The 21,906-nt window shown below is 34.1% G+C and overlaps 1 protein-coding gene across 10 annotated transcripts in view; it reads right to left on the bottom strand.

Moving 5' to 3' along the window:
• Positions 1–21,906, bottom strand: part of CASK (peripheral plasma membrane protein CASK) — a 263,280-nt gene that overhangs the window by 150,485 nt on the left and 90,889 nt on the right. The window contains exon 1 of one of the 10 annotated variants that reach the window (XM_033346218.2): positions 14,340–15,661. The exons of the other annotated variants lie outside the window; for them this stretch is intronic. Coding sequence (XP_033202109.1) covers positions 14,340–15,182 — 843 coding nt within the window. The 5' untranslated portion in view covers positions 15,183–15,661. Of the gene's footprint in view, positions 1–14,339; positions 15,662–21,906 lie in introns of those variants that run through there. 10 annotated transcript variants of the gene reach the window in all.

Here is a 21,906-nt window from a genome sequence, read left to right as displayed (position 1 = left end):
ACAAAGGTGTCCATTGACCTATACTTTTCTGAAAAATTACAGCTATATACAATTAACACATCGAGGGAATGCTAATTTACTGATACTGAATATAAGAAGACACTATTAAAGGATTATTCAACTTGTTTGTTTTTGCAGTACCCACCATCAAGTTTCTTGACTTTACCAATTTTCCGCAATCCGCTTATAACTGTTGCGTGACAAACACTAAGTTTGCGTAACATCTCTCGAGTCGTTTGGCGAACATCAGATTCTACCAACTGTCGCGAAACTTTAGAATCCAATAAACGATTTGGTCGATCACGTTCTCCATTTCCGAGATTTTGCATATCGAAACGAAAATTGTCAAACCAATTTCTGACAGTACTTCCGGAGATAGCTCTTACTATTGTGGGATCATTTACGTATCTTGGTGCTTCAGCATTATGTAAATCTACATTATAACAATACCTATATAAATATGTATATATACTACAATAAAACGTAATAACAATATATAAACATCTGAGAAGCTAAGGTGACCAATTCCACTTTTTTGTTAATTTGTCAATTTTATTGCACAAATACAGAACGAAATGAAGTTTGTAATGTGACCACTATTTCCTACGTTTTATTTTATGGAGTTAATCAATCTGGCTTTTAAGCGACTCATATATCACAATGGAACATAATTGTTCTAACCTCTCTAATTTCTTTCTACAAACTGAATAATGAATTTCTTTTGTCATTTATGAAATTTAACGTCAGCAGTTGATGATCACAGAGGGAGAGAGAAAGAGGGAGAAATAGAAGGGGAGAGAGAGGGAGAGAGAAATGCAGTAATTTCAATTTTTTTGATTTGCTAATTCAGCTACTACTTGGACAAATAAAGTATTTCAATGCAATTAAAAAGAGAAACGATCTATTACCTCTAAGATTAGAAGTGAGAAGTCTTTCACTAGTCAGAAATAGTGGAAGTACAAGGAGCGAGAATAATATTTGTTTCGTGCAAGTGGACAATGAATATTGGTTTATTGGTTTATTTACTGGTTTTAAGCCAGTAAATAAATTCTCTCTAACATGTTTATTCAGCAACCTCTTACGATTCGACAGTTCTGTAGTCCCCCTTATCACCAACAAAATGCGCTATATATCGTGTGAAATCGCTAAAAATGAACATTCCGCATTTTTTCCTCTACGCTTAAATTGTTATTATATTCCAATCGTGAGCTTAAAAAAAAAAAAAAGGAACAACAACAAATCGCTGCGAAAATTGCCACTGGTAGCAATTTTCTATACCAACAATCCAATGAAATTGCGGAGAAACAAAAAGTTTGAAGTTTGCAAAAGGAAAAAAATATAAACTCAATCCCGACCAACGAAAACTATATCGTTCACAGTTTTGCCGCGAGAGAAAAAACCGTATTTGTCTAGTTGCAACTTATCGACGGTGGAATAAGTATAATTATTGTACGGTACTGTATATGAATGATGAATTCTCGTAGCCTGTATATATCGAAATAGTTAGTTCGTGTGAACAATAATTATCCCTCGAGGGAAAACGATAAACGACGGGAAGTGCTTAATTGCTGACCTCGTAGACTGTTTCTGAAATTGGTGTTCCCGGCAGCGCGCTAACGAGAAAATGAGAAGTGATAGAGAATGAGCCACTAAACTTCGCCACTCGAACCCGGCTGGTGTATTCGGGCGAATCATTGCCTCGATTCCGCGTATTATAGAAACGGAGATAAAAATTCCATGAATAAAGGAAGCTTTGCAGGAAAAACAGAAGAAGCAAATATTGCAAAAGTATAGAAATCGCTGTTACAAGAATGTGAGAAGCCAATTATAACCGGTGAATTGAATGGAATCATGAAAGAATTTGCCCTTTCCCAGAATGCAGCGTATTATATGAATCGGAAAGTTAAGTAAATATTCGAAATATGTAGAAGAATAGTTATATGTTTTTATAATGTAAAAAAGCTATATACTGTTTATTTGTAAATATTATTTATATACATATAAAATTAGAACAAAGATGTAAAGAATAACAGATCACACATTATTCTACGGCATTACCTATAGGATGACATAATCATACAGTAATTATAGAGGTAACTAGTCAGATAAAAGGTTTTACGTTAATACATTTTGCCAAATTTTTTTTGACAAAGAAAAGGACATGCCTTAACCATAGCAATTAATGAAACGTAATACCGCGATACTAGTGCTGTATCCTACATCCGGTAGAATCACATTCATTTCAGAATTACATTCATTCTCCGGACTTCAGCAGAAAATATTTGATTAAAAATCGCCGACTCACCGCTGCGCTCGTACCTTGTAAGATAATTAACTCATCCTGGAATACTCGGATAAGGCGAACGAAATAGAACACGAGAGTCGAGAAAGGCAAGATACTGGCCTCTGCGTAAAGTAATTCAAGCTTGATGGTCGTTAAACACGCGCTTTAGTCGGGAACAAAAAAAAAAGAAGAAAAAAATACAAAGAAAAGAAAAAGAAAAGGGGAAAAGAAAAGTTGAAAAGTTTAAGTACGTTAGCCGATCGGAAGAACAAGGCGAAGGAGGCAAACGTCCGCATTGTCCTCGATTCACTGCCCGAGATTGCATTTTCAAAAATAGGTTAGGGAATTAATCAGTAAGAGAAGAAGTCACTGGAGGAATCGTAGAAGCGGTCGTCTGGCCTATTGGGTAAATTTTACCTCGAGGGACAAGAGATTAAACAGTCAGTAAGCCGAAATCATCGTTTCAAGGGGACATATTGAAGATCAGTCGCGTTGCTATCGAGGTCAATGCGGCACAAGTAATTTCTGGGTTATATAGTGACCCGTAATCCCTCCTTCTAGCGTAATAACATCGTTTCATAGACCATTATCCATGCTGTCCGATTATAACGTTGTTATTTGTACAACCCCGCGAAATTCTTCGTCTAATATCGTATTTAATTTCACCAAAGCGGTAGCTTTGTCTGTGAACATTTTGAGTGACAAATTCTCCGAGAGAAAACATCCTGTATGAGATAGAACTGGGGAAGATGGTTTGCATTCTTGTTAAAGGTTTGTCAATTGTAAAGCGAGCACTTAACGAGGTAATAGCGCGTTTCATTCTACCGAGCAAACAACCGCGTTTAGATTCAGCTAGATCGATTAAATTTTCAGAAATCAACGGAAAGAACAAACAGAAACATCTTTGGCCTCGTGTACGTAATTGGATTTTATTGTACGAGGTTTCATAACCTGTGGATATAATTTCAATTGCGAATTTCACACATAAAAAGAAGAAAGTAAGTTTGTAAAAACATCCCGTCGACACTGATAGTAATGCAACTAAAAATTTAAATTTATAAGGAAAATATTTTTAAAAATTCCATTCATAGAGATACATAAATTTTTTGTAACATAAATTTGTTAGTTTTTTAAATTGTAACATGTATAATGTATAGTATCTTTAGGTTTGTAAGTTTTTTTATTTGTATTTGGTAATTTCATAGAACTAAATAAAATTTGTAATTATCTAATTTTTTTTCATTTCATGATCACACCTATTCTTTGACGTGGAATTGACAGAGATAGAAATATATACCATTTTACTGCGCAAATTTTATAGAATCTGCACTGAAGTTTCGACATTTTATATTTTCTCAAGATTCTTATAATCTCCTCGTCGAAATGCTTGAACAGTTAAAGTTTCGCGTGTGGCCGGCTTTACAGCTGATTATATTTCTTCTACCCAATACGAAACATATAACGAGGATATATCAACGTATTGTACAAATAGCTACATATTGTTGTAATATTGGAATATATGATTGCATATTTACTGATTTGCATACTGAATGTCCACAAACTATTGATTGTTAAAGCTGATTAAATTCGGTTTTCATTATTGATGCAGTTGGGGCAATACGATTAAACAGTAAAAATAGGATTATTTAAATGTATAACAATAAATCTGTATGTGCGAATGTTGTGATAATTTACACTACTTTAATTGTTACCTTATCTTTGCAAATACTGCTATATTCAATTTAAAAAGGCAGAAAAATATTATATTTAAGATATATATACATTGCGAAAGTATTTGATTCGACAAAATGTACGCATGTCAGTCTTTTGTAGAGTATATGTGGGTTTATTTTTTACGTTTCTAACTCATGTTATCTCCTTTAAAAAGTGACTAACATAAGACGTATACCTCTGAGTCGGAAGGCCGCAAGGCGGATTTATCCAAGCTGTGGACTTGCTGCGGTGGTCGTTTGGTCATAAATTTTGTTAAGGACGTGATCGAAACTCTGCTGGGAAAAGCTCTGACATCTACTAACTAGATGATCTATCTGATAAACTCTCCCTGCAGATGTGCAATTTATCCTAGCTTGAAGTGGAACAATCTTTAAACAGTCGGTAAAACTCGACAAAAAATGACGATATAATTCTTTCTTGCTGGTAAAGGCGAATAATGAATACGGTTGTAAATTACACAGCTCAATAAATCATGATGTTAAGCAGGTTCAGAGAACAGAAAGAGGATCCTCTCAACAGTTCATTCACGATCCGTGACTCTTCTGTTGCTCGAGAAAAAAAGAATAGCTCGGGTATAAAAAGTCATCAATTCAGAAAGCTTAACGCTGCTTCTCCATTCCCACGAACATGTTCCATGATTCCGTTGTCCTTTTTTCTTTCTCATTGCTATAGGCAAGTTTCACCATCTAGCCTTTTATGTGATGTACGTGTATTATAGGGTGCCTCGCTGCAGTTACTTATTACGCGTGCAGTTAAGCTAAAGTAAAAGAAGCGTGGTAACACGAATGAACGACGTTATCAAAGGAAGAAGATTTTTTCCCGCCTGTTTCGCTTAATTTTTCTTTGCGAACACGTTCCCTGGTTTTTCACCGTTTTTCACTGTTCGTTCGCACGAATTCCAGGAAACAGACGCTCCTTTCTTCTAGGAATCGGCTTAGCGATCTTAGCAAGAACAATAAACATTTTCTTTTCTTATCAATTACGTTTAACGATGAAGTGGAATTTCACATTCTGCAAGCATAATGTAAACTTTAGCTTTTCAAACGGAACTTTTCTGTTCACACACGAAGTATTCAACGAAGCTTGAAACTCAACGAGCGAATGACGTTTTCCTGCAGATATACATGTGTATATTTGTTTCAAGTGTTATATTTGCTTATTGTAAAAAAGTATTTACGTTTTTAGATTAAAATTCTTTTGCCTTTATTTATTCATTTTCATATTTGGCAAAGTGTGCTCAACACATATGTGTTTGTTAACAAATATTTTATGATGTTAATAATATCTGTGACATTTAGGGAGGCAGAGAAGTATGTATGTTATAAATAAACGTAATTTTATACTATTGAAACTTTGTAACGGATTATCTATCTTTAGAAATTTCTCCACGAATTTATTTATATTGGAAAGTTTCATTACGAATTCCCGATTGGAAGCAAAACAATGTTTTTAACATATTCACATAAAAATAAACGTGATCGTAAAAAATACATTTCTCGTTGACGTCAAACAACTTCGGCGTAAAATAATATACTGAATTTTATTTTCAAATATGAAATTTTTTAAAGAATTTCTTTTATAATACGCAAGAGAACTTCGAAATTTATGTAAAATTATTTAGACTAGAAAAACACGTATTCTTATTATCAGTAACTAATATGCAACTGATAAATATCCTGTCAAGCATTTACGAAGTTGATGATCAAATTATGTTCTATTCATAACTGACTATATGATCAAAAGACAGAATTCTGAGAGAATAATCAAATAAACACATCAATACGTAGAAGAAAATTGAAGTCATGGACTAAGATCGAAGAAAGTTCATCCCTTGGTAGTCATGAAGGTGGATTTATTGCTTTGGATGTCCGATAAAGCTATCTAATGTATATTAAACTGAATTTCATACGTACTCAGAATCGAAAGAAAAGGAGAACATGCAACGAACCGTGCTTCTTACAGTGACTACAAAGTATATCCGAAAGCTGTTCAGGTGCATAAAAGTCGGCCATCGATTAAACCTTTATGTTAAAAAAAAAAAAAAAAAAAAGAAGAATCAAAGGAGTACAAACGAGTAAGATTAGACTACATCTGGCGTGTGTTATATGTATCCTGAGTATAAATTAACACTATATATTCTCTTCTATCTCAATGATTCAACATTATCCCATTGTAACTTTTATTTCAAGGAGCACCTTGTTGCATTCTTAACAGGATTACATAACGTAATTTCAAAATAGAAAGTACACGGTAAATTAAACGCAGTGACCGCCTTATGTGTTTCTAAGTAGAAAAATTCACTTTATACATGTAATTAGAAATAAATAGATTGGATCTTAAAGTTGCAGTCAAAATAAGCCGCGTTTTAAAAATATTGTCATCTATGTTGTCTTATATTCTTGTATGGTAATTTTCCTACCATAAATCATAAAATAAAGCAAAAAATCTCAAATATATCTAAATATACATAAAATATAAAAATATCTCTATAAAAATGTTTACTTCGTGGTTACATCGAAGTTCGTCTAAAATTTCATATCTCCTAGTGTTAATTCGTTAAAAAAGAAATGAAAATTATCGTATACCAATATCTAATTTCGAAGACAAAATTATTATTCATTTACATGCTTATATCTTAAGGCAGTTTAATATATTCGGTGCAATTTTATGTTAATACAGTTACTCTGAATGAATGTCGCTTCAAACACTATGCATAATAAGAGCGGGATAATAGAAAATTAAAAAATTTTTAGACTTGTTAAAACCACATTCATCGATATTTCAGAATTCAGAATAATAAGGAAAAATGTTCACACAGTATCGAGAATAGGTTATTCTATGCCTATTTTATGCCTTTCGATATATTATACAAATCATACTATATTTGATTAAACTGAATGTATTAAATCGATGTTAGATATAGATAAGGATGTATTAGGAAATCGAAATTTGTACGAGGACTGCAATAGAAACGCACTTAGCGAGTATTTCAAATGAAATGAAATGGCTTAAATCGAAATTACGGTGGAAATTAAAGTTCCTCTATTACTGTTACGCGATAATGTGTGGTTATGGTTTCTTTGACTCACCGGATACCGATATTCCACACGTGTGCCGAAAGTTTCCAAGTTTCCGCCCGTTTAGTTCCTGAATTTTTTCACCTTATCATCTCTGCGATGCACATTTGCATTTATTAAACCCCAATTTGTATTCTGTATACTATGAACTTGTAATAATATCACATTTTACCTCGATGACCTCAAATATTCACTATAGGAAATTTTACATAATAGCGTATTTCTTTAATATTTATATCTCATTTTCTATTTACAATTCAATCAAGAAGCAATCATTGTAACTCATTAACATTTTCCAAAAATTTATAAGCTTTGCTTATTCGGATTCTTAAAAAGTATTGTTGAGGTTGATTGATAGAGGAACGAGTGAATGAATTTGTAATAGAAAAATATATTGAGATAAGTATAGATATAAGTATAAGTATTAGTGTATATCGATCCAGATCCTCACTCTTACAGTGTTACAATACAATAGGAAGTTAATAGGGAGCACGTTCATATATTTATAACTTTTTTGTTTCTAAATCTTGTAACCCAAAACAAAATTTATATTCAAAGGCACAATAACATGGCCTCTCCTTATTCCGAATTTTTTGTTTCATTAAATTCTATTCTCTTCGTAACAGCAATTTTCAGGTCACGGATATACAAAAGAAAAGGTGTAGAGTTTTTTTCGATGTAATTACTTCAACAAGTATAATAGTCTATAATTAGTAAATTTATGGTAGCCTCTGATTTATCTCATTAAAAATTATAAAGAATATAATCATTGTCTATCGTCATAATAATTACACGTTGAACGAGCAATCAGAAGAAAAATATTAACTCATTGCAGTACGAATAACCCAATAACTGGATAAAAAATATTTTAACATTTATTTAAAGAAGACACTTCAAACTTGAGAACACACTAAGTTATAAATCCAATCAGTATGATATACAAAATGTCAATGTCTATTGATGTACCGCTTTTAAGAACATCTATTTCTTTTTCTTGCCTTCTACCTATCTTCGTACTCGAAATCCTGTACGTACAGCTTTCCATAACTCATTCCGTAGAATAATAATGTTTTGGAAAATCCAACACCAACCTAACCCCAATCTTGAAATATGTACACTAAACCTATACTGACCGAAATCATGCTAACATAGGCCTCGTTTCTCAGCATGATTGCATAAAGCTTATCAATGTGATGTATGATATATTGAAATAATCCACACGATATTTCATTGATCATAGACGTTATTTCTTCACTTTCAAGTTTATGTAGTGAGAAAGAATAAAAAGAATAAAATAATAAAGAATAATAATAAATAAAATATACAAGATAAGAATAAAAAGATAAAGAATCCATCATATTACATATTCTATATCAAGTTAATAAAACTTTTTTTAATTATAATAAACAAAAATATTGTATACTTAATATATTATGCAAATACCTACACTTAGAAAACGACTAATTCTAAAATCCATACATAAGGACTTGATTGAAAAATATAATTACCATACAACCCTACACCATGTGATATACTAAATATAATTTATGAAAGCAATAAAATCGAAAATATCAATATTGGCAACGTGATGAATGTTTAACACAACAATTTACAAGTACGTTTAGCATTAGATTTTTGTGTTTAGTTCTCCTAAAATAAATTATTTCTGGGAACACACATTTATCTCGCAGATTTACGAGTAAATTGACGAATAACAAATTCCGCGAAAGATCTTGAAAGCTCCTCGTTACACGGATATTCCTGGTTATTCGTAATCTTGGATATCTCGAAGCTCGCTTTGAGAGGGAATATCTGCAGACTCTTATCTGTTGGATTTTAATCATGTCATTTGCAAATACCGTGCAGAAAGTTTACGATAATCTCGATAAAAACCTTCCTGCTCTTTACAGTACCTACGTCTCACTGTTTTTATTTCATCAAGCAATCTTGATTTCGGTAAAATAAAAACACAAAATGGTGAGATTACGTTCAAACTTGCGGTAATAATATTTCATTGCGTATCTACGTCGAAATTTTCGTTCCATTTGCAAAAGCGAATATATTCGTCGATCAGATAAAGATTTTATATGACGGTCATTTCTTATATTAATATTACTATCAAATTAAATTATTCTTTTTGTTAAACAAACAAAATAATAATAAACATAATAGTATTTTCAATATAATCCAAACACGGAAAAAGATACTGTTAAACCATAATACAATGCATTCTCTATACTATCATGGATCGTATTCGTAATTGGTAATTACTAGTATTATTACTATCTCGTGAATCCTTTATACACACACGTTAATGAAAGGATCAGCAGGGAATCACAACAGGCTAAAACAGAGTAATACGTTCATATTACAGGCAATTACATTATGCTGACCGATCATTTTCCACTGAAACAATCTTACTATCACCATGAATTGGTTACCAACGCATCAGGTAAATGTAATCGAACTGTCATATTGTATACCATTGGTATATTGTATGGTATCATGCTATTCGCTTCATCGTTCGAGATCTCATTCAACACATAAGCCAAATTATACTTCTTGTTTTACAAAGATGAGAAACATTCAATCTCTAAGAAAACGTTTCAAATTCTATTTGGAGCAACAAATAATTTCTCAAGCATGAAGAAATCTTATCCATCGAACGAATAGAATGCAAATCATAATGTCGAAAAAGTATGGTTACTTTCTTCGACACAAAAATCGAAAAACGCTATTACACGAAAGTTCTGCTCTAGTATACATTATCTCAATATTATGAATTATTTTACTATTTGACGTTTCCTTTTAAGTAGAGACGATCCTTATGTTTAGGAGTTGACAAAAATATTTCTTGGATTATTATCAATGATGTTTCAATATTTCGATTGATAAGTCAGAGAATGAATTAAATAAATAACTCGTATTATTATACATAAATGCTCGATCCATATAAGACACGAAGACCAATGTCAAGGAGTTACATCAGATAATGTGAAACTTTAGCTAGCAGCGTATTCACCAAACTCTAATACTTACACAATAAAACGACCTATCTTAGCGAAGCACACGCTGCAAGTCATTATCGTATACGCACAGAGTATCGAGTTCAAACAGGCGTCTGATCATTTCGCTTCAGTTATTATATAATATTAATAACGTATATTCTTCGTTGATGTTGAACTCGAATACTTTGCTGGATACGCATGAACGAAATGACGAACCGTGATTCTCGAAGTAAGCACAGCCTCATATCAGTGGAATTGAAACGCGAAACGTTATCGCGTTTCACTGTAGAGAAAGATATTTTGGGGAGATCAGCGGCTTAAATCGCCGCTCGATGTGATATCGATCGATAGCGAGTCACGTTTCCAGTTGCACAAACGACTCGAATTTGCATGTTAGAGTGGATCTGTACGACAAGCAGCTCCCAGAACAGCGCATACGGTACGGTATCTATCCTCCCTGAAAATCGGTGAAACTTGTGAAATCAGTAGGCTACCCCCTTTTTATCCGGTGTCCTTTTGTATTTTGGGCACGTAAACGTAGACGAGGGGATTGTAAACGCGTAACGGCCGAACCATCGAAGAGCGTTCCTTTCAGAATTGTCTGGAAAAATACGGAGGATACGGAGAGAAGCAAATTCAGATGTTACTCCAACTAAAACTCCTGATAGATAGAACTTCCGATAGAGAGTATGGTAAGAATCGTGCCGCGATTCGCAACGAACTGATTTCTTTCGTAAAACTGAGTCCGAGAGACGAGGCGCGCGCGATTTTATTCTTACCGATTCCGGTTTCAATAGAAACGTATTGTGTTCTTCCAAGAAAGAATAGCTTTATTTTTGATGAAAATTCGATCTGTGTACGATACGCCGGTGATATGAAATACGTAGCTTCGGAAAGATCCCTTGAATTCTTACAATCTTCTTCGATTAGATTTTTCTTAAAATATACACCTACCGAATTCTTACAATCAACATCTGCCAAATATTTAATTTAATGCTATCTATATTAAATATATAAATATATATATTTATAATTAGTGCGCAAATATTTTAGAATTGATTTTTATCGAAGAATGTTGTAAATAATGTAATACATATATATAATATTTAAAATTAAAAGGCTATTTTTATCTCATTTTTAAAATATAGAAAATACGAATATATAAATGATTTTGCTCGTTAAAATCTAATTTCTTTACGAGAAATCATTACCTTTACCCAAACCAAATTTTTTTGTTACTTCAACGTTGTCTGGAACAAACACGCACGCTGTAACGAGCAAAAAAGAAATTAATCTTCAATTTTCGAAACTCTACCGAGGGTAAGACGATGGAAGTAATTCCATGTCGGTTTAAATAAGGAAAACTTTTTTAATATTTCGTAGACTTGTTAGTCTACAGGAGTCCACCTAATCTTGCCTTTATTTTTTAATGAACATGCCTATAAAAGTTTTATGAGTTCGGTCGATATTATATGTGGCAAAACATCGATAAAGTTATTTCTTCTAATCAACAGTAAAATTAAATTATAAGAAACAATTAGACATTTTCAGACAATATAGTTATTAGTTAAATTAAGATTATTGTGTACTCTTTAAATAAATGCATAAACGCTACGTAACAACAATTATTAATGAGTCGATGGTATATATGAAATATAAATATTAAAAAACGAGTGCAAAATAAAACGTGAAAACACGAAACTCTCGTTCGTAATTCTGTAAAATTCTTCCCGTAAAGCAAACGGAATAATAAGAGCAAACAACACAGCGTTTATTATCTTCTGTTCGATTTTTTATCAGATTAAAAAAATATGTTAAATCAATATGATATTTGAGATTGTTATAGATATTAAAAAAAAAGTTTTTCCTCAATTAAACAAATGGAAATGAAAGAAAATATTACACAAAAAAATCGTTATACAGTCTAAAATTGTCGTGGCAATTAGTACTAATTACCAAAGAAAACGAAACTCATCGTGTTCTTCGTACTTTTCTAACACAATCTTAAACGAGTTTCCAAGCAAACTAGTTTTCACCTTAACGCTAAAAAAGTGCATAATTAAGCTTCTCTAGATTATGACCTCATTGTGAAACAAATTAGATATACGCGTAAACAGATGATATTAATATTCTATTCAGCATCTTTTATTTTTATATATCTTTTGTAATACAATCATCAAGCATTCATAAATTAAAAAGCCTATTTTTCATACATAAAAAATGATTTATATTCAACTGAATTACTTGTTCTCTTATGCATCACAATAATAGAACAACAATTTCTCTCTATGATAATTTTATCATATCACGTACACTTGTTTAGTTTGGTCAAATATTTATAAAAACATGTACAAATTTGTCAAAATTATTTCAGATATTCTTTCAGAACGTTTTCGTAGAAAGAAATTATAATTGAAATAGTTAGTTATGCAAATATAAAAACCAATATCTTCACCACAGCACGACAAATATTATTTCACACAGTCCACGTTTGTGGCTTTATAGTTCTTCTGATAGTAATCTTTCTTATATCTGTTATCAGAGAGCCCTTGCTGTCTACACTATTTCTTTGGACATTAGGAAACCTTCATTCTAATATCAAATTCAAAAAATATTTTATTATAATTGACACGCATATAAATATGCCATTTCATCGAATTTATAAAAATCAAAAGTAAAGTATTTTAAAAAATGACGATACTAACAAAACGTATAAAACATAAAATACTACATTTTAATTTTAATTTTCCTAAATCCTCTACATTCATCAATTTTTAACTCGAATAAATTTATATCGATAATTTCTATAAACTAAAAACTGGGAAGATTTTTCATCTATTGATAATTTACGCAAACTTAAATTTCTATGACCACGAATAGAAACTAATGCAAGTATTATTTTGTTAAATTGTAACACTGCAATATCACCGAAAACGTCCAAAGCATCGAAAATCATATTTCACAAACTTCAATTACATTTTCTTCCGCAACATGAAAACCATTCTGAACAAATCTTTTAAAGCACTACTCTACGACATTCTTAAAGTGAGAAGTGCACAGAACCTATCGACATAGACACAGCTATACAGTCCTCTCGTGGCCACACTCACAGGCGTATCATTGCGAACGGCTTGGTAATCTTATTTACGAGAGCCTCAAAGAAAACGCAACATATAAAAGAAACTAATTACGTCGGGGTAATATGAATCTGGTGCTAAACATTGGAATTCATAAAGACAAGGCGCGTTTATGCTGCGTCGCGGCATTATTTCATTTTGAAAGCAGAATGTGATATCGTTGACGCGAGTGGCAAGAGGCTTTCATTGCTTGGACGATCATTTCCGAGGTAAAAATGATTTTCGTCGTTGGCGAAATTTTTTTCATGGAACAACTGAAAAAATTATTTCGCCACGAAAATTGTACAGGTAATTCGTTTCTTTTGAAGAATTGAAAACGTAATAATAATTTTGCAGCAAATCTTTACCCATCTGTGATTACTATAAAAGAGTTGTATTAGCAAAGAGAGGAGGAAATGAAGATGTAAAATTTATATTTTTGTTTGATTATACTGTTCGTTTGAAGTTTTATGTATTTATATATTTGATAACAAATATTTTTACAAGTATTGTGAATATTTGTCGGAAAAAAGGTAAAAAGATTTTCTCAAATGCGCAATATTTCTTGAGATTGTCGACATTTTATTTTATGTGTGTCTAGTATCATGTATAACTTCCCGAATGAGTTTTCTGTTTCAATGACATCGTCATATCGAAACTAAATTTTCGAACCAGCGGACAGAATGTATAATGAAGTAAGTTTTACATATTGCAAAAAATGTGATGTGCTGAAAGTCACTATCAACTGGAAATATATCCCTTCCTTGACTTTTCATACATATATACATATATTCTCCGTTCCACTAGTTCGATTTTGAAAGATATATACAATTTTTATATGTGTGAGTTTCACGTCGTAATTTCATTCCATATAATATTGACTAAACGTTAATTACTACGAACATGTTAATACCGTTTAATTACTCAAATGTAAGTTATATTCTTCGTAATTAAACACATTTTTTTCATATTAATAATAAATATTCTCAATTCATCGCCAATCAGAATAATAAGCAAAAATATAGAATTTTCAAGTTATTGAAAGAAGAAACTGTAAACTTCGTAACTTCAACGATTAGCCGATTTATCCAATACCGCATGAAGGGAACTGCTATCTTACCTGATGTTGCGAGTGATAATCGACAGCGCCGTTCGGGAATCTATATCGGAAGGGACTATGCACGGGGCAGTTGACGCGAAACGGGCTTTCGCTGGGTAACCTTGGCGGTGGATGAGAATGCGGACCATAGATGACACAGTCCATCGGCATAGGTCTTCCAGGAGCGTGATCGAGAGGCCGACAGGAATAGTTGACGGGCGGGGGTCGCACAGGAGGATGTTCGATTGACCGACAAGGTGTCTGTTCGATCGGCGGTCTACCGGGATGCTGCTCGTGAAGTCGATGCTCTAGCATCCGCGATACGTGTTCGACAGATCTACAGCCGTGATCATGCATTCGGGCAAAGTGATGGTCGTGTATGTAACTCGCGTGATCTTTCAGTCTACAGGGATGTTCAATAGCGCGCATCGCGTGATGTTCGACGCCGCTTCTCATCGGCGTGGAAGACATAGAGGAAGACGTGGCGGGATGATCAACAGCGGATCTTGGCTGTTCCGTGCGAATCTGTTGTTCGATCGGTCTACCCATAGCCTCCAAAGATCTACTCGACTGATGATGCTCTACAGAAGCCCGCATGGGATCAGCCGATGGTTGACGTATCACCGAATCGATCGATCTCATCGATTCCATCGATCTCATCGCCTCGGTCGAACGCATGCTGTGCTCGATTGGTCGCATCGGCGACGGATCGGTCGATCTGCACGGTCTGCTCCAGCATCGCGGTATGGTGTTCGCACCGTCGCTCACGTTACCACTATTGGCACTGGCAGCGACACCTCCGGTAGCACTGCCGACACCATGACCTTGAGGCGGCCAACCGACCGCGTACGGATCCATTTCCATTTCGTACAGGGAACCGAAGCCGCTCCTCTACCACGTTACCATTCCTGTCGCCACATGGTTCTGACCGGTTCGATTATTCTCGCGTTCATGTCGACCGACAAGCACGTCACTGTTTCGATGCGACGTGGTTACACGCACTGGATAACACACGCGAAACCGCACTCGCGGAAGACACGCGGTTGATCAACGATATCTAGACTCGTATAAAATTACTGGAAAATGAACGCGTAATTGCGTGGACGTGGACGAATCCGAGAAACAAACTGAGCTTGGAAATTAAACACGACGAGAAAATAAAAGGCAAGACGGAACGAAGAAGATGAAGATAAAAGGAGGAAGAAACGCACGTTGTGTCACTCGAGAGTAACGGTAGGTAGAAAGAGGACGTTTGAACGAGGAGAAATGCCGTTAGCGAGTGCGGCAGCAGGTTGAAGCCGACACATCGCGATGCCGCGCTCCCTAGCACTGAACCTCGCGGCCTCGACTGCCGCGCAGTTTCTCCACGCAAACCAACCAACCGACCCACTACCCCGACTATCCACCCACCACCTAACTATCCACTCTTCCCCGCCATACTGGCACGCCGTCCATCCCCGTTCTCTCATACGCTAGTATCGCTAGCCCTCACTGCCAGTAAAGCCTCTCCTTCATCCCTCTGGACCGCAATGTTCGCCCACCGTCTCCGGCAACACTCCCCTGTGTCCTTCTCCCATCGTATGTCTCTCCAACCCCCACTTTCCTACTTTACTCTTGTCCTTTTCCTTCTTTCCATTCCACAAACAATCTCCGGCCCTATCGTCGAGTCACACACGTTTCTCCTTCGATTCCTCTTCCCTTGTCCGTTTCCTATTTATCTCCATCTTATATGCTACTTTCTTCACGTACTATTATACCATTCGATCATTTTCTGTTCCTGCCGTGAAACAATTCTGTTCCTGTTCGATTCAGAAACATTTTTCTCCACGGTCTGTCGTCGAGTGTATTTCGACGGTTCATTTCGAGGTACGTTAACTTCAGTTTCAGAGTGTCGCAAGTTCATGCCAGAGGAAAAGGCGATTGATGGTTCGATTCAGCCAGAGGCTTCCTGTCCACTCCGGAAATAGCCTTGCTAGAGGGGTCAAAACTGGGGTGCCGATATGTATGTGTCGCGCACGTTAAAACCGCGTGAATGAAAAACACAATCGATCGTTCCACGCTAGGTGGCTCTCGTGATATCGCATCATCATTGTACATAGTAACCTCGATTCTCGGCTACATTCAGGATCGACCTGATATCTCTAAAGCGGGCTGATTACGTTCAAGTGTTTGAATTCGATTATGCATCCGTGCATTGCTGTTTCAGGAAGAACAAGCGCTGTTGCTATTGTTTCCCTTTCCTCGATAAAGGACAAATAGGCTGCGCTTATACCCAGTAGGCTAATAGATACAGATTGTTTCCATACTTCGTATTCTCTTGGAAAGTGTCAGCCCGCGCAAGCGATGGAGTTTATGGATCATAATCAATTTTGCAAAAGTTATCGAACAATACGACGCAACGTATGCACTGATAAATCTCCCATGCTCTCCACGTAATAGAATTTGCTTTGCAAAGTTACTCGTGTTCTTAAATGATTGATCCTCCGTGATGAACCTTGGTCTATCAAATCTGCTTTCATAATCATCCGAAATTGTATTGCACCTTGAGATTGAAACTTAGCCACGGCGAGATACTTTGGATATAAGAGAATAAATATATTCTCATTTCACGAATTATTGATTTCTTATATTGATTTAGATAGTAGAAATAATTGTACATAATAGGTACATAATAGATAGGTACAAATAATTGTACATTTAATATTCATAGTTTCTTAATTTGATATCACAAAATAATATGTTTAAGGAGATATTTGTTTAAAAGAATCAACAAGGGACTTGTAATCTTGTGGGAAATATTTCTGAAATTCGTGACCCATTTTCTCTGAAATCATTGAAACAATTTCTATGCTATGAATCTATATAAATCCTAGGCCGAGTACTATACTATTAACTATTAAGATTAAATTGAATGTACATTTTTATGATTGTTCTAGAGAAAATGTTACACGTTGCATAAAAGCATATTCTAAAAATAATGAATGATAACCTTTTTCTGTCAACGTAGGCATTATTTTTCAATTTCTTACATTCTGCATATTCAGCAATTGGAACAATGGATTAAAATAACTGAAAAGATTACTTTTACAGAAGAGTAATTTTTTGGAACACTATGATAATAGGTACATTTATTAATGGCTCTGAATGAGAATTAGAATGAGAGATTCAGAAAATCATTTATCAGGATACAGAGAAGAGAACACGAGAAGAAGAAATATTCGGAAGGGCAATATTGTTGAAGAAATTATCTACTGTTCAAAATTTGCTCAATACATTATTCTGTTATAAGATACAGCTTAGACATAGTCTTTGTTAGATAGATTGTTGATTTGTTTAGATATTTATAAAAATTTACATCAAGAAAAATATTCAATATTTTAAGTCTGACAACAAATTTAAAACATACGACCATGGAATAAATGCATCGGTACATAGGTGGATGAACATTATAGTGAAGAATATTTAATAGAAACTTTAGTCGAGGCAGTTGACTTCTTTCCTTACAAAGAATAAGAATGATAAGACTTTCAACCTAACACAGAATCCTCAAAATATACACATATATTTCCCGACGGATAAATTCAGAGAAAGAAAGAGGAGGAAACAAGAATCCGTTAAACAAATGTCATAAATCATAAACTCTGTCGAGTTAGTGCAAAAATAATCTTATTTCCACTCGATCTTTTTCGCACCAGTGACGTATCCACATTTCACCATAGCCTGACGTTTATTGACGGATCGTTTGGATGGTAAGATTTCTCGACACTTGATGGTAGCAACTGTTATCGATCTACCTCTAATCGCCTTTCAGTTCCATCGTCAACGAGACAGATAAAACGCGTTCGATTCCGTTTAAGTTACGAACCGCATAATCCACTATATACACGTATCTAGAGCTCAGAGTAGATGCGTCAAAGTGGAGACTGCGCGAAAACGCGAAGGGAGAAGGAGCGATTCATTCATTATAACCGAAGCGTTGAATTATATAGCACACGTCAGTCAACGTCAACGCAGTTTAACCGTTAAAATGAAGCCTGTAACCATACGAGAAACCTGGGAGTAGGCTAATTTTCCTAATCGGACACGTGATTCTCTACCTATATTGCTTCCACCGGTTATTTTTCATATATTATACACGCTTGTTCGTCGAACGAACACACACGAGAGGAACCATGTTTAAAGTTTAGGAGTGAGTGTTGACCTACATTAATCTCAGCATTTCCAGGACACGGTTTCCTAGTTGCACGCACGTAACCAAACAACTCTAGCAGAATTGTGTAGATCTGTGTGCCTGGTCTGGTCGGTACGCACGAAACAATTCTCAACGGATTCACCTTGGACCAGTTTCACCTAGTACATATTCGCGTGTTCTACAAAAATTGGCGTTCGTATCCTTACTGAGTCCCACACACCTGAAGGGATGATCGGTTTTCCAGATTTGAGTACCCTTCGAGAACGATCGAAAAGCATTGTGCCACAGACATAAAGGAACACTGTATACGTTTCAAGACGAAATACCGGTCTATTGTTGTTGAAGGATCTTTGAAAATGTCACCATTGTTGATGCCTTGAGCCGCGAGAACATTTCACCAAAAGACGCATGCTTCCATTTTAAAGTGCCTGCTGCTAGTTGTTTTTTCAATCCTTGCGAATGAGGATTCACTATTTCCCTCTCTTTCTCTTTTTGCTTTTTTCTTTTTTTATCTCGAAGAGAAAGTAACAGCAGATATCTATGCATAGATGTGCGAATAGTTCTACCGTGAGGGTAGATCTGCGCATAAATCGATATCTACGGAAGGCTTAACAACGAGTTTCAATATACCAATTGTAGTTCATATTGTTTCGTATATAAGTAACTGCAAAAAGTTTTATTCTCAGAATTATTATTTGACTCGTGTAATTATATTTATTGTAAAGTTACATACACAAGATTATTTCTTCAATTAATTTGTGAGGAAATTGTTTGATTAAATTAAGTCATCCGAGTCGGCTCTCATGTTTGTAGGTTAATGGAGACTTTTGTATCTCGACTGTATGTGTTTTCTTCGAGATGATATTACTCATGTTTCTAGTTACAAGTTGTTTTCACATGTATCGTATTTCATAGGTGACATATAAGCTTATTAATTTCAATGATATCTAGCTAACTTTTATTTGTCCCTTTTTTGCAGAAGCCCCGAAGACATGTCTTTTACTGTTAAGCAGTATAATAATAAAATCTATTTTTGAGTTTTCGTTAGCCTCATCTCTGTAACGTTGAACTTTAGTAACTTTATACAACAACGCCTATGCATACGTATACTTGCGGAAGAAAATATAATATTTACGCAGACGCTGTATCATGTACGACGTATCAACGCCTGTTTCGACGTTCATAGGCATTATAAAGATCCATCATTTATGTCACAAACGGTAAATACACTTTCACCGTCGTTAAGGTCATGTGAGAACAACCTTAAACAATTTCTATCGATACTTTACTCTTTGACCGTGAATATGGAAATGGCAGAAGGTACAAAAGGTCATGTCTTCCTAACATGCGTAAATTCTTTCAGATTCGAATTGTAGTTACTGATATACTTAGTATTATTAACGTAAAATTTTCTATTAATGAATGTAATAAGAATGTAATAAGGATGTGATAAGAATAACATACAGGGTGGTTGGTAACTGGTGGTACAAGCGGAAAGGGGGTGATTCTACGCGAAAAAAGAATAAAATAGAATATTTAAAAAAAAAAATAGAATAAAAATTTTTCGTTTAAGGCTTTGTTTTCGAGAAAATCGACTTTGAATTTTCGCTCGGTACACATGTGGTACGTTATAACGGATCTCACTGTAGATCGTTGTCTCGATGGAAAAATTAAAAAAAAAAAATTAAAAAAAATTTTTATTCTATATTTTCGACTTCTTTTTTCGCGTAGAATCATCCCCTTTCCGCTTGTACCACCAGTTACCAACCATCCTATATAGAAGATCATATATTGCATGTGTTGTAACTATATTTATTATTAATGAATAAAAAAGAAATAATGTCTTTTTGGTTTTTATATTGAACTGATTAGGCAAAGGGAATTCTTGGAAACGATAAATCCGTGATATCCAATGTTCTTGGCACGTACTAACGAGGGAAGTTTCGCATATAGTACACGTAGGAAACATAAATCCAGATTTTTGGAAGAACAGAATGCCTGAACCTCGTAAACGATTCTTTTCAATTCTCGTTAACACTGTAACTCGTCAGATGAGAGTGCTTTTCCCGCTCTCGTGTTGAGATCGTTCACGAGAATATTAAATTCCTAGAAAGTCAGACGCTCGACTTTAAATCTACAGAAAAGTACCAACGAAACGAAGAATGTTTGTTCCTAGATTCGTGGAAATCATCCAAGATCAAGTATTCTCTTTTATAATCGCTATAAATTGCAGAATTGAGGAACTATATTGATTTTAACAGTAAAATTAGTATTAAATATGGAAATAGAATCTTCTATCTAAAAACTGTACATTTTAATTGTTAACTATTATTCTTAGATACTCGTAATGATTTTAGTACCTAAAACAAGAAGGAACGACTTATTTAAATCCTTCAAGTGCGTATTCCTATTTGAGTACCTCGTTTATATTTTTTAATCTAAACATTTTGTTACAGTGAATAATTTTTTATTTAAAATCGATAATATGTATACTTACTGCTACAATATGGTGAAATTAGACGATCAATGTATTAAGTACTAAACTTAAAATATAGTGTAAGGCGGTCACTGCACGTTACTTAAAAGTTCTACCATAGTAACACTTTGGACCTGTTCTTAATTACTTAAGTTTAGACATAGAAACCTGCTGCTAAGCAGGTGTGTGTACTTAGCTAGTAATTATCTAACTAATTACTTGAATTTTCGGTGATATCTAACTAATTTAGATCCGCTTTGTAATAAGATGTAAAACTACCAAGCCATTAACCAATCTGATTATGTCTGTACAGACATATTCATCTTTTTGGAACTTTAAACTGCTTCAGACTTTATCATACGATCTTGTGTCTTACGTAGGGTGTGACCTGGTTAGCAACTATTAGTAAATATAAAGTATGCTGCGGTTAGACATTTATAAACATAAAATTTATTATTTTAATTACAAAAAATAGTTTTGCCACAATTATGAAAATTCTATTTCTCATAAATTTATTATATGTTCATTTATTTGTATACCAAAGGTGTAAAAAATAGTTTTGTACTTTCTGACATACATTCTTGACATATAACTCCTACATCATCGTTTTTAATATAACTAAGAAGGTATTTCTATTTTTGTTTCTCCTTCGTCTACGTAAATGTTAAAAATAAATGTCTTTATTGAACTTTTTCTTCTTTCTTTCATTATTTATAAACTTCTTAAGTAATAATTAGATCATCCTTATAAAGAATAATTTTTTAAATCATGTGTATTCCACTTGTGCAACTTTGTAACAAAAATTTGACAGAATATTTATAATTTTTAACCATTTTTTATTGTACGAATTTCAAATGAAATTGGAAAGAAAAATTTAGAAGAAAAGGATGAAGCTTTAGAAAAATTTACTACTTTCACTA

Source organism: Bombus vancouverensis, chromosome 9 (assembly GCF_051014615.1).
Source record: "Bombus vancouverensis nearcticus chromosome 9, iyBomVanc1_principal, whole genome shotgun sequence".
NCBI lineage: Eukaryota > Metazoa > Arthropoda > Insecta > Hymenoptera > Apidae > Bombus > Bombus vancouverensis.
The sequence above is the reverse complement of the archived record's forward strand: the minus strand, read 5'-3'. Positions and strand labels throughout refer to the sequence as shown.